The sequence below is a fragment of the Takifugu rubripes genome, chromosome 20 (assembly GCF_901000725.2).
Source record: "Takifugu rubripes chromosome 20, fTakRub1.2, whole genome shotgun sequence".
NCBI classification, from domain to species: Eukaryota; Metazoa; Chordata; class Actinopteri; order Tetraodontiformes; family Tetraodontidae; genus Takifugu; species Takifugu rubripes.
The window spans coordinates 3,934,050-3,946,996 of NC_042304.1; the positions used below are offsets into that span (position 1 = coordinate 3,934,050).

Below are 12,947 nucleotides of genomic sequence, written 5' to 3' on the forward strand. Positions count from 1 at the left end.
CACCAAGAGGTATTGTACCCATAATTCCTGGCCAAGCTAGATCCTCATTATCATCCCTCTCATGTCCAGGAGCCAAATGGTTGAAACGGTCAAGGTGTTCGAGCAGTCCAGCCAGGAGTGGGATAGAACCAGTTTCCTGCATTAGTCCAGCATCAATAGTGAGGAGGAGGATGATGGACACAACCAACTCTGGCAGGAGAACTCCTGTAAAATACAATAGCAATAAAAAGAAGTCCACCCCAAAATGTCACATTACGTTAAGTTATATGTCAATTACACCGCACGATAAGAAAGCCATTACCAGTTAAATCTCCTTCAATAACACGGGAGACTTCAGCAAAGTGGCGGCAACCAGTTGAGGCAATGCTTGTTGCTACCGGTAGAATGTCTCCAATGTGTGTACACAGTAGTGCAATATATTTCTTTAACAGCGAACCAACACCAAGGAGTTCAGGGTCTGCAAAGTAAAAGAAAAAAGTATTTACCGGTACGTATCAAAAACACAAAAAAGCCTAAACGCCAGGGAACCTTTAGCTCCAAATACATGACTTACTGTATCCATTCACAGTCTCCGTGCCATTGGCACGCATGTAAAGCTTGCTAACCAGCAGCCTCTGGAAGCGCAGTAACAGGTCAAGAGAGGCGGAGCGTTCCTTGTTGACATTCTCAGCCTCTAAATAGTTCGAGATACGCCGGGCAACATCCTTCAGCCTTGCAATGGTCTGGGAGGCAATGTTCCTGCAAAAATTGATCCAGGGCAGGAAATCTTTTAGCATGTAGTGAGGTTTTAAACATGTAAAAACCACAAAGTAAGCTGAAACATATCATTTCATAGAAGTTTGACAGTTGGTGTGCACAATAAAATGGTGTGACACTAGCAGGTACCTCAATAGCTGCTGTACAAGCTGCACCAGAGGCAGGCTCTGCTTCCCAGCTGACTCATAAATGCCCGTGTTGATAAGGTCTTTGTCCAACATGGTGCGACAGCGATGCATGGTGGAAGCGTTGGCTTCCTGCTCATCTATTTCCTTCTCTTTCTGAGCCTCCTTCTTGGCTTCAATGTCCTGTTTAAAAACACCGGTTTGAAGCACCTCATGATTAAGAGTAACAAGTACACTTAACACACTGACCTGTATCTCAGCAGTGATGGCTGCATTCAGCGCAGATTCCAACCCTCCATCAGCCATTAAGCTGCTGACTAAAAGGTCGATCATGAACCGACGTCCTGGGCTCACGCTCATTTCATTTCCTGATGCTGGAAAAAAAAAAAAAAAAAAAAGAACATAATGAAAAGCCTGGATGTCTCCATTCTGACCTATTTTTAACATTTTTTATAAAATATGATACAACAGATGGTGAAAGACTTCTTGTCTTGCACTCACCAGTATTAGGTAGAAGTGAAGACAATGCCCTTGCTCTTTCCTCGGCAGTGGGCAGCAACACAGACCAGCCACTCTGGAGCACTGCTTGGGCAGCTGCCTGAACAGTATTGAGCACCCCAGCATTGCTGGCAAGCACCACTATTGTCTGTTTAAGGTTGTTTAGCAGGACGCTGCCAAGCCCGAGTCCAAGCCTGTCTGGATCTACCTGATTACTGATGGCTGCATGGAGCTGAGGAGGAAAGTGTGACACATTACAAAAGCTCGTAAAAATAAACTCGCATCAGAAAAATGACAAAAATAAGAAAATTAGGCTCAAAATAAGAGTTGTAAATTAAAAACAAAGGGAAAAAAACCCTATAACTCTCGCAAAGAGTTAATAAACCCTAAATAATAAAACACAAAGTGTTTGCGGTCGGTAGATTACCTGAAGCCGAAGCAGATTTAGTGTGGCAACCACCATGCACTCCTTTTCCTGCGGGGGAGGCCAGTCTGAGGTTCCATCCATCCCCTCACTGACCTGTCGCAGGAGCAGATCCAGCTGCTCGAACGTCATGGGGCAAACGTCCACCACGAATGGCACACGCAGCCCAACTGACCACTCGGAGCAAGAGGACCATGCAAAACTCTGAAACAACCAAATTAAAAGAAATCAATACATACACTACCACAATATTAATGATAATCTCTTACAAGACTGAGACTTGGATTCTCAAGTAAACTGAATTTAGCATTGACCGGCTTGTTACACCTGAAATTACCTGTCCTGGGCCACAGGAGATTCCAACAATGTGCTTGAGCCCTGGAAGAGCCTTAGGCTGCTTTTTATTGGAGAGGGTATCAAAGTGCTGCAGCTTGTCATTGCTGCCCCAGCTGTGCACCTCTCCATCATCGGTCAGGGCAAGGCAGTGTGTCGATCCCACAGCCACATCCACGACCTTCTTACCTGATTATAAACAGAAAAGGTTGATGCAATATGTGTGTCATGATAACTTATTAAGCCAAATAAAGTCCTATCTGCAAGCACGTGAGATTTGATCTTTTTTTGAACAATTTTCCCTCTGTAATCCTCAACAGATCTAACAAATGTGCCATTTGCAGGATGATCCAGTAATTCTGTAATTCAAACTCTCATTTTATGACTTCCCTGGGCCAGTCGGGGACTTGATTTCATCATTGAATGCATTTGTAAAACCTCACACCAAATATTTTGCACAACTACTGAAGAAAACTACAATAAGTGATGACAGACTTGATTTTTTGTAGTAAAAAAGAGAAGTGGAACCATCTGATGAAACCATCTTGAAAGCAGTAACAAACTTAGTGGAGACAGAGTTGACATTGAACCAACAAATAATGGTAATGAAACAGACTAAATGTTGTTTATTGATGATAAAAGAAAAAGTATTCTGATGCTAAAAAACTGACAGAACTGCATCTGATGTGCTATCTTTAACAATCCATAAGGATTCAATTCTTTTAAAAATACGGTATTATATCTTGTAAACTATATTAAAGTATAATATCGCTTTTCAGTTGCTGGAATGAAAGGACATCAATTAAAAGGGTGTAATCTAGAATTTTCTAAATCTAAATTGTGAACTTGCCCATAAGCATTATATCGCATCTACTCACCCTGAAGCGTGTCGAGCAACTTTGGGAAGCGCACGTGTTCGTCTGTGCCGTGACCGAGGCGCTGGTTGTCACCCTTTCCCCAGGTATACACCTGTCCATCTTTGGTGAGGGCCACTGAGAACTGGCTGCCACAGCACACCTTTACTATGTCCAAGTCCTGCAATTTCTCCACAAGTTTGGGGGTCTTACAACCGTCGCTGCCTCCTCGGCCCAGTTTACCATAATCTCCATCCCCCCAGGACCACACCTGACCTGGAGAAATGAATATGAACAAGAGTTAAGAGGGTAACAGAACCAATGGTTGGACGTGCAGACAGATCCTTTCACACCATTTTCTGTCACAGCCAGTGTCTGTGCATCACCACTTCCACAGGCCACATCCACCACCTTCAGCCCCTTCAGCGCTGTCACCAGCATGGGTGTTGTCTGATCCTCACTGGAGCCTACAACAAACCAATGGACATCACTTTTTAGCACCAAAACCGACAAGAGACACCTTTATGTTAAAGCTGAAATACAGTACAACACCAATAGAAGTTTACCGTGGCCCAGGCGACCGTAGTTCCCTCGGCCCCAGGTGTAGAGTTCACCATCAATAGTAATGACGGCGCTGTACGTGCTCCCGCAAGCAATATGCACCACATGCTTTCCTGCCTGCTTCCCATTGAAGGCTGCAATCATTGTAGGCTCCTCTAAATACCTGAATAAAGAGACATACAACAGGTATGAGTAAGTATTATGGAAAGTTATCATTCATAGCTTAGCTATCAAGGCATTTATAAGGGCCTCTTTATATTGGACACAAGCAGGAATCTTGGAACGCCATGTGGCGATCTTGCAAATTCACAACTTTGGCACATCGTTGATTCATCTGAATTCTGAAAGATTACTAACGTGGCGTCTCCGTGTCCAAGGCGGCCTCCGTCTCCGCAGCCCCAGGAGAAGACCTCCCCGTTGGAGGACAGAGCCAGGTAGTGTTGCCCGTCAGGATGAGCTGCTAGTTTCACTATCTTTCTGGAGCTCAGACTATGGATTAACATAGGAGCCTGCAGGAGGATACTTAATTATCAATTCATCCATCATTACTTCAGCAATCATTTTTATTGTATAACAGATCACTTTATTTCCACAAGAAATAATCTGCAGAACTGACCAGAGTTGTGCTCTTGTAGTTTTGTGTATAAACAGCTCCACTACTGGACAGGATGAGAAATCCTTTCTCTGAGCAGACAATTTGTGTGACTCCAAGGCTTGAAAGGGATTTGCAGTGAATGGGTCCACTAACATTGGCATGAAGCTTCCAGCCCAACAGACCCCAGGCAATCACCTCCTGCAAGGTTCCCTTTGAATGAAGTAGAGCAGACAAACAAAAACCATGGTAACTGAATGAGCCTGGAATTCTCCTGCGGCCGATATGAATAAAACACAATCAAATGTGGAAAGCTGGCATTCGTTTTAAACATTAGCAGAGGGATGAAATTGGAATGAAATTAGGCACAATAGGGAGTCGTGTCAAACATTACAACACATGTGGTTGCTAAAAGGTTTATTACCTTGTGTGATGTCGGGGAGTTGCAGTTTGGAGGACTGTATGGAGAAGCAAGGCGGTCCAGGTGAGCCATGATCACTACAGCTGTTTGGCGGAGATCAATAGCTAGGTCATTATCCTGAGGCAAGATCAGGTAGCGCAAGAAGCTTTCATTTGGACTCAGGGGGGCTGTGAGAATCTGAAAATCACAGCAGCATTTATTAGCGAAAAGGTCAACCAGGATGAGACTAGAGAACATCATCAGAAGACTTTTGTTTGAAAAGGGTCCTAGTCCGGCGTTATTCTGTGAAAGACGGTCACCTCAGCTTCCTCTTCAGTAACGGGCTCCTCCTTGCTGCTGTGTATGTTCTGAAAGCGCTGCAGGAGGGGCAGCAGAGGGGCGCTGGTTCCCTGCGTGGAGCGTTCGTTGTCCATCTCTCTGGTGCCACTTTCCCAAAGGCGCAACAGCAGCAGAACAGCAGACAGCAGCTGACTGGACGTGTGAAACGTCAAACAAACCAAGTGAAAAAAGGCGGGGAAAAAGACAGGTATTAAGAGGATCCAGTTAGTGTTATTTACCTCAGAGTTCCCCTCTGGACAGCGAGTTCCAGGAGGATGGCCAGGGCCAGGTGCTGGTCTTGAAGAGGAATGTTGCCTTTGGTGCTGGCGCTCCCATGTATGTCACTGAAAATATTGCGTTATGGCGAGTCAGCCAAGGCGATTCATGATAACACAGGGCTCTTTCACAATTAATAACAACAACAGATGAACCTCAGAAACTTGGTGGCTCTCTCGACAACTTCCAGCCACACGGATGAAACTGTTCCCTCATCAAAAAGAGTGGCCTCTGGCAGAGCACGTAGCGCGTCCAGAGACTCCTGCAGCAGCTCGCTGCAAAGATCTGCATCATCTCCTGTAAATCACAAATACAGCAACAACACATCATGTATAAAACACCTACTCCAGTATGAAGAATGCTGTTTAGGTTTACAATAGAACTCCTTAATATCCAAGATTACACTTGCAAATTCACTGCGTTCTCATTAAAATAACACAGATTTACGGTAGGTGGTCCTCAACCTGGACTTTTAATGCCTTAAAATGAACAAACCCCTAACAGGTAACAGCTGACAGAGCCCGGTTCTGTTGACCTAACTGTGTGTTCCAGGAATATTGCTAGACTCAGGCTGAGAAGGCTTAACTGCGCGCTGCTCATGTTACAGGCAGGAGGCAGACCTCGTTGTTCCCACCCTGTCCCTCTGAGCAGAAAGCTCTGAGGCTCACATCACTACGCGCCAGGAAAATAGAATCCTTACCTGCTAAAGAACTGGTGAAGCACATTAAAAATCAAGTTGGAATGAATGACAGAATCCTCCAAATATCATTAGGTAAAAATTGTAGGTCAAAACCTACAGTTAATGGTCAATTTACAGCTATACTCAGGTTTACCTTTTCTCAAAAAACAAGAGACAAGCTTTTGTCTGCATTATCAACATTCAGGGGCATTCTTACCTGACCTCCAGGCTCTTCGCAGGAAAGCAAAGGCAAAGGAAAGTGCTGCTCTGGAGCCAACCCTGGCCAAACCTTCAACACCTTTACTGACTGGGCGAGAACTGGGGAAAAAAAACAGAAAAGATTGCCAGATGGTTAAAAACTAATTTCATGCATTTGGTATGAATAAACTGTGTTTATGGGTGTTTAAAGTAAAGCAAGCCTGTACAGTCATTCTCCATTTCTTATTATTATTACCTCTTATTGTCAGCAGTAGGCAGTGGTGGGCTCGGGGGAGACTTATAACGAATTTTGTACTTCTCCTCCAACATGCTGTGGGTGAGGGAGATGAGGTAGCGCTCCAGGATCACCAGGCGCTGCCGCAGACGCTGGGCAGACAGGGTACTTTTGGCCATCAAACCTGAGAGCTTCTGCTGGTCTTCAACTAGGACTGCCAAACACTCCTTCAATTCCGACTCATCTATGCAAAGAAAAGTGCAAGAAAACTGAATAACTTGCTGTGGTAAAACATCTTTCTTGCAGAAAAAGAGACAAATTCAGCCTTCTGTATTCAAACCCTTTAATACTTGTAGTTAAATCAGATAATATTGACCCGGCTGGACTTAGTCACAAATATCCTTTATCACTGAGAAGAGAAAATACATTATTATATATTTACACAGTGGCCTGGAGGGTAGATATGATGAGCCAAAATAGCAAGTCTGAAATCCACTTAAGCTTTATGTAAGCCTGACTGGCCTGAGGTCGTATGATCCACACTACGGTCAGCTGGCTCAGCTGTCAAGACACACATGTATCGGTCCAGCTGTCTATTTATTATACACGCTTCTTAAAATCCATATAAAACAGGAACATAACGTAAAAAAAAAAAAAGAGTACATCTGTAAGGCGGCTCCTTTGGCTTGTTCCAAAACAGGAGCCAAGCTATACTCTGAATGTGAAGATCAACATGATACAGATATCCGTCCAATCGACAGACCAGCAGGAAGTGTGCTGTACGAGCTTTAAGCATCAATGTCAGAGCACTGGTCCACGGGGCATTCCAGTCACAATGTCCAGATAATGTCCAGTCTGCCCAGTCAGTGCAACAAGTGGAACAAAAGGGAAACAGAAGTACAAAACAGAAAAGTCGGAATTCACTAGTTTCTCCCCATCCCCCACTTAAGGCTTATCTTTCAACAGTGCTGTCCCACCCAGTCAAACCAGTAAACACAGATGCATGTGACAGAAGTCGCTGCAGTCAGAGGCCCCATTCATCCACCAAATAAAAATACCAGTAAATAAAAAGTAACCATTTAAACACTGAGACTTCGCGCCTGACAAGCCAGAAAAAGCGTGCACGCGTCAACAAGCCTGGCGAGGAGATAAATAACGTTGGCCGTGTGTTGAAATGGTCGGTGTCATTGCATCTCGTCGACATTTAGGCCTTGTGAAACCCTCTGCTGTCAGCGGGGGTATTTATTACTCACACAAAAACAGAGTGGTGTAAAATAAGCACATTCTAATGCGCCTCGGCGGCTCTCAGGAAGCGCCTCTCACCTGGCTGCCGCCCCCAGTCCCATGTCTCAATGATGGAGTGATGTACGGATGTCAACAGGTCCTCGTCTTCTTTCTTTTCTTTGTCATTGGTTTCATCTTTTTTCTGAGATCCAAAACAGTCGGTGCAATCCTCTGTAAAAACAACACAGGAGGCTGTGACTTGTTGTCCACGCGTCCCACTCAGACTGCTGCAGTGTTCAGGGTGTACCACTTTACCTGTGTGTGCTGACTCTTCTCTGTTGAAGGTTATCTCTTCATCTATAACCATTTCATTCCACATCTCACTCAGTCCTTCCGGAGAGAATGCACGCTGCCAGAGCAAGTGAAAATTCACACTCTCATCAAACAAAGAGCTTAACTGCAACTCTGAATCTATTCTAACAGGAGAACAGGGGATGAAAGTACAGATATGATGACATTTTGGCACAAGAAATGCCCAGGTTTTTGGTTACAAATCCCAATATCTGGACATTTTGTGTCCACTGGAATTTCCAGGGACAAAAACATGTTCCTCTTACTAAAAAATACAATGTGAAAATTGCCCAATGCTCATTTTGAAAGTACCCTTGAACGACTCAAATATTTTAACCTACTTCAATCGTTTCATGGCCATTCTGACACTTTGACAGGGAGAAAAAAAGATGAGGTTCATTGTCATTAGGGAGAGGATCGGCATCATCAGATAAGAGATTCCAGACATTAAGGCACAGTGATAATCACCAAGGCAAGGAACATGATGGAGGCAAAAACCAGGGAAAGATTTTTGGTGAACACAGGTGGCAAGGGTTTACAACGAATGATGCTTCTATTGATTAAATCGGATCAAAGCAGTATTTTGCATGTTGGGGCTGATTAATCTGATTGAGACTGAAGTATCTTAACGTGCAATAATCGTTAAACAAAAACATTGTACCATGATCAACCTTACAACAATGTGCGTGAACATATAATGACCCGTGTCAGGAATATAAAATTTGGGGAAAAAACAACTCACAAAACTTCAAACTGAAACTAATAACATCCATCCAACCCCAGTTTCACAAGGCTCACAAAATATCATGCTGCAAAACAGAAAAGTAAACAGTAACAGTACAGAATTTTTAGACTGCATACCTGTAAATCTATCTTCAGCCATTTGTCATGGAATCTTAGCTGAGCATCGAGGGTGAAAGACAGAGAAGGCATCTTTCCTTCCCCTCTTTGGCTGCAAATGCAGCCGACCTGCAGAACCATGCAAGTTACCAAAAAAGCATAACGCATGATATGAAATCAACTTTAAAAAAACATTTGTGACCCTAACATGGACTAACCATGATCCTCAAATGTAAAGAATGGGAGGCCAAAGGCCATATAATGATTTAAGGTGGAAAACAAAAGGGACCCTCCCTTTTGTTTTAGCTTATGGGACATTTATATTAAAACTATCATAAGACAGCAAGTAGGTCACGCCTGAATATTGCAGCTATTATTGTGAATGTCTCTATAAATAAGGTTAGACATAATAATGTGGTTGAAACGTTTCCATATCTATCCGAGTCGAGATTGTCTTGTTTACTAGAGTTAAAAGTAAAAGGCCTAAAATATATCCAGAACTATCATTACATGACACTTAAGATGAAAATTAGAATAGAGCAACATGAAATGATATTAAGGGCAGGCTCGGTTAACATTTCTAAGGTTTTTAGACCCAGATTATTTTCTCATAACAATAAGTGATTGACTGACAGATAATATTATGCACTGACACAGCGTAATTTCACTCAAAACGTAATACTTATTGCTGTGTAACGTTCACGTTAGCTTGGCCGCTAAGGCTAACAGATGGCAAAGCAGCTAGCTAATACTAACACAGCGTTAGCTACCTTAGGCTAAACTAGCTCTCCCCATTAAGAAGCATCTATGTCGTCGTTTCCCTGGGAGCTCTCAGCCATAGCTTTCCGGTGAATTCACCGGTGCAGGGTGGAACCTGTCAACCTTTTAAACCGATTTCTTACCTGCGATGTTACCTCAAAGCTTTTCTCGACTGCTCAGCTGCTTTGCAGCAGTAAGACATTCATAATGGGCTTGATTGACAGTTCGCAGACTGGAGTATGAGGCATGGAAACAAATTACGTAGTTGTAACTCGGGAGATTTAATGTAATGAATTCTACTCGAACCGCACGCTGAGGTGGGATCGCCAAATGCAGATGATTAATTTCGCATTCGACGTTAATCCGCCCGCTTGTGCTGGCTGGTGTTAGAAAACGAACGCTTCCTTTGGTTTAAAGGCGGGACATATAAGGGGCGGGGTTGATCCACAATAACCGGCCTCGTGTTTCAACTGTGCGGTAGGTGGCGCTGTTTCTCCCTAATAGTGAAGGTGGTAATTACAGATCATTTATTGAGCAACAAGTTATTTTAAAATGATGATTCATGTTTATTCATTAACAGCATGTTTGTTCATTAAGAGCTGCACGTGAGTACTAGAATCAATCAATCAATCACCAAACAAAAATGATTCGAGAACGGCACTTGTATTACATTTTTTTTAATTCCTTTTTTTTTTAAATAATTGATGTAATCATTGCGATGCCTCAGTATCGGGGTGGGGAACCTGTCTGTGGTAGTGGATCTGATGGTGATCTGGTGATTTCCTTTTTAATCCGGATGCTCCTCTAATGATCATTTCGGGAAGATCTTATGATATAAGATAAATGTGGTTCTCGTTATCTTTTACATGGAACATAAGACACTCAGTGAGCATTGTACAATAGGATGTTGTTCATATTTACACCCAATGTCTTATTGACTTATTGTGTTTATGCATTATTCTGCTAAGCGTCGGTGTTTGGAGGAGTTCCTAATTCCTATTAAAGAGTGACTATTCTACAAATACGCAGGTTGCTAGAATTGGATTTCAATTATACTTTTGTTGGTAACATTTGATAAAATTGGTAAACTGCATTAATAAATGAAGCGTCTGTGTCGGTACCAGGATGCGCGTAACAGCAGCGACCGACACCTGCGCATGCGCACTAAGTCACTTCCGAATTCAGATCATCAGCAGAAGTGGAGACTTGAAGTCATTTAGCTACTCAAATTAAACACAGTAGTCCGAGTTATGGCCCCAGGTGGCATTCCTTTACCCCTTACTGGAATACTGATAGCAGTAGTTGCGAGTTTCATCAATGGGTCGACTTTTGTTCTTCAGAGAAAGGGAATATTACGTTCCCGTGAAAAAGGTAGAGCACATAAGTACGCTTGTGGTATATATATATATCTCCATGGCAACATTGCTCAAAGGGACATTATGAATCTCACATAGTTAAGGTTGAATGTGTTTTCCACAGGACGTTCGTACCTCACTGATGTGTTCTGGTGGACGGGAACGTTGTCCAGTGAGTACAGGGCCATCTAGCGGACAGAACGAGATTTCTGAAATTAGAAGCCACTGTTTTTGTTGATTTCCTCTTTTTGACGTGATTCTGCGTCTCTGTGCATAAAACAGTGGCTGTAGGTCAAATCGGGAATTTCCTGGCTTACAACGTTGCTCCTGCCGTCATAGTGACGCCACTGGGAGCACTGGGAGTCCTATTTGGGTAGGTCTTAGACATTCCATAAAATGTTTGTATTTACACAATCTCTGTCACGTAGCCAGCACATCGCATATAATCATTTTGTCCTGTGCTATTCAACCAACCTCAGCTGCCTTGAGACCCTGTGGGTCACTGTGTAATATGAAATTGTCCTGTTGTTGACACGCAGAGCTCTGCTGGCTTCTTGGATTTTAAAGGAGCATTTAAATTTGCTCGGTAAACTGGGCTGCGTGCTGTGCTGCTCGGGTTCTGTTATGCTTGTCGTTCATGCGCCCAGAGCAGAGGCTGTGACATCAAGGACAGAGTTTGAGGAAAGACTGCTGGACCCAGGTCAGTTTGAGCCTGAACACAACAGGAAAGTTGCAGCATGGTGATATTTCACCCTCTGTTTTTCCACCCTGCAGTGTTTGTGGCGTACGCCCTCCTGGTGCTGCTCCTACTCCTCGTATTAATCGTGTGGGTCGCCCCAGCTCACGGTTCGTCGAACATCATGGTGTACATCTGCATATGCTCCCTCTTGGGAAGCTTCACCGTTCCGAGCAGCAAAGGACTTGGCCTCGTGGCGAAGGACGTCTTGGCGGAGGGGCCCCCGAGCAGCAGAGCTCTGGCTCTCTTCCTGGCCCTGCTGGCCGTGCTGGCCACCAGCATCCTGACGCAGTTCCTCTTCATCAACAAAGCTTTGGAGCGCTTCAGCTCCAACACGTTCGAGGCCATTTACTACGTGACGTTCACGTCCAGCGTCATTCTGGCTTCTGCTCTGCTTTTCAAAGAGTGGACGGCTCTGAACGTCACCGGCTGTCTCTCCATGGTCTGTGGTTTGGCGACCACCTGTGTCGGAGTCGTTTTACTCCGCATTTCTCAAGAGGCTTTAATTACATGGAAAATAAAGACAGACTAATGAGATGACTTTCTAACTTTATTCATCATACTTAAAACACTTATTAGTCCTGTTCTACCTCCAGTTTACACAATACAAGCTCCACTAATGATGCCAAATACTTAAACTGAACATTTGACAAGACTCTTGGAATTGTTTTTATGCCTCTTATGTAACATGTTATAGTAAAATAGAAATTTTATTTTCATACCATATAATCTGCTTTGATTTCTGTATGTCAATTAGTAACAAAGAGGCTTCGAAGTGCCACTGATTGTTAAGTAGGAGGTGAAGCAAAGGTTTCGATGCTTTAGTAAGCCTGAACTGTGCTCCGAGTGCTCCAGCAGATCAGGGTGAACACTGACGGGCTGAATTATTCAGTGTCAATTCTGAAGTCTCTTTCTTGCTCCTGTTGTGTTGAGCACTTGTGACAAAGTTTGAGTTTTAAGTGTGTAAACCTCAGAGACAGTTTATCCTGTAGCCACCGTCACGCGTGCTCTCTGAATTTGTGAAGAAAGGTCATTTATTTTTGAAAGGTTAATGTTTATATGCGTCTGTATTTATTTGTTTGTTTATTTTTTTATCTGATGTTCCCGCTTTAACCAGCAAATTAGCTAGAAAATCGCTTTTAATCGATTTAACTAGAATGGTAAAGTTCCATTCACAGATATTTTAAAGCAAGCGTGTCGTTCGTGTGTTTGGCTTGTTTAAAAGGCGTTTTATTTTACAAAGTTCGGAAAATAAACACCAACTTTTCCTCACTTTTCTAAAATAAAGATGGGCCTCGGTTGTGGTCACTCTCACGAGTGCGTTTCTCCAACTTCGCCTTCACAACAGTTGCGATGTCCGACATTCGGTTTTCGGTGGACGGAGGCAAATCGAGTCTACGGAAGTTGATCAG

General features: G+C 43.4%; 2 protein-coding genes across 2 annotated transcripts in view; one reads left to right on the plus strand and one right to left on the minus strand.

Moving 5' to 3' along the window:
- Positions 1–9,833, minus strand: part of herc2 (HECT and RLD domain containing E3 ubiquitin protein ligase 2) — a 33,804-nt gene extending 23,971 nt beyond the window's left edge. The window contains exons 1-23 of the mRNA XM_011614499.2: positions 9,588–9,833; positions 8,707–8,814; positions 7,810–7,903; positions 7,594–7,725; positions 6,292–6,514; positions 6,055–6,155; positions 5,314–5,455; positions 5,122–5,226; positions 4,864–5,035; positions 4,568–4,741; positions 4,168–4,356; positions 3,909–4,060; positions 3,557–3,714; positions 3,344–3,457; positions 3,015–3,266; positions 2,141–2,325; positions 1,807–2,007; positions 1,383–1,611; positions 1,131–1,255; positions 886–1,064; positions 554–738; positions 302–457; positions 19–204 (exon numbers count right to left, since the gene is read on the minus strand). Of these exons, the coding sequence (XP_011612801.1) occupies positions 19–204; positions 302–457; positions 554–738; positions 886–1,064; positions 1,131–1,255; positions 1,383–1,611; positions 1,807–2,007; positions 2,141–2,325; positions 3,015–3,266; positions 3,344–3,457; positions 3,557–3,714; positions 3,909–4,060; positions 4,168–4,356; positions 4,568–4,741; positions 4,864–5,035; positions 5,122–5,226; positions 5,314–5,455; positions 6,055–6,155; positions 6,292–6,514; positions 7,594–7,725; positions 7,810–7,903; positions 8,707–8,778 (3,526 nt within the window). The 5' untranslated portion in view covers positions 8,779–8,814; positions 9,588–9,833. The remainder of the gene's footprint in view (positions 1–18; positions 205–301; positions 458–553; positions 739–885; positions 1,065–1,130; positions 1,256–1,382; positions 1,612–1,806; positions 2,008–2,140; positions 2,326–3,014; positions 3,267–3,343; positions 3,458–3,556; positions 3,715–3,908; positions 4,061–4,167; positions 4,357–4,567; positions 4,742–4,863; positions 5,036–5,121; positions 5,227–5,313; positions 5,456–6,054; positions 6,156–6,291; positions 6,515–7,593; positions 7,726–7,809; positions 7,904–8,706; positions 8,815–9,587) is intronic.
- A 760-nt stretch (positions 9,834–10,593) lies between these two features.
- Positions 10,594–12,848, plus strand: nipa1 (NIPA magnesium transporter 1). Its single transcript, XM_029827926.1, has 5 exons — positions 10,594–10,815; positions 10,924–10,971; positions 11,082–11,172; positions 11,339–11,499; positions 11,574–12,848. The coding sequence occupies exons 1-5, from the start codon at positions 10,695–10,697 to the stop codon at positions 12,065–12,067; spliced, it is 915 nt and encodes a 304-aa protein (XP_029683786.1). The 5' UTR covers positions 10,594–10,694; the 3' UTR covers positions 12,068–12,848.
- Positions 12,849–12,947: the final 99 nt, after the last annotated feature.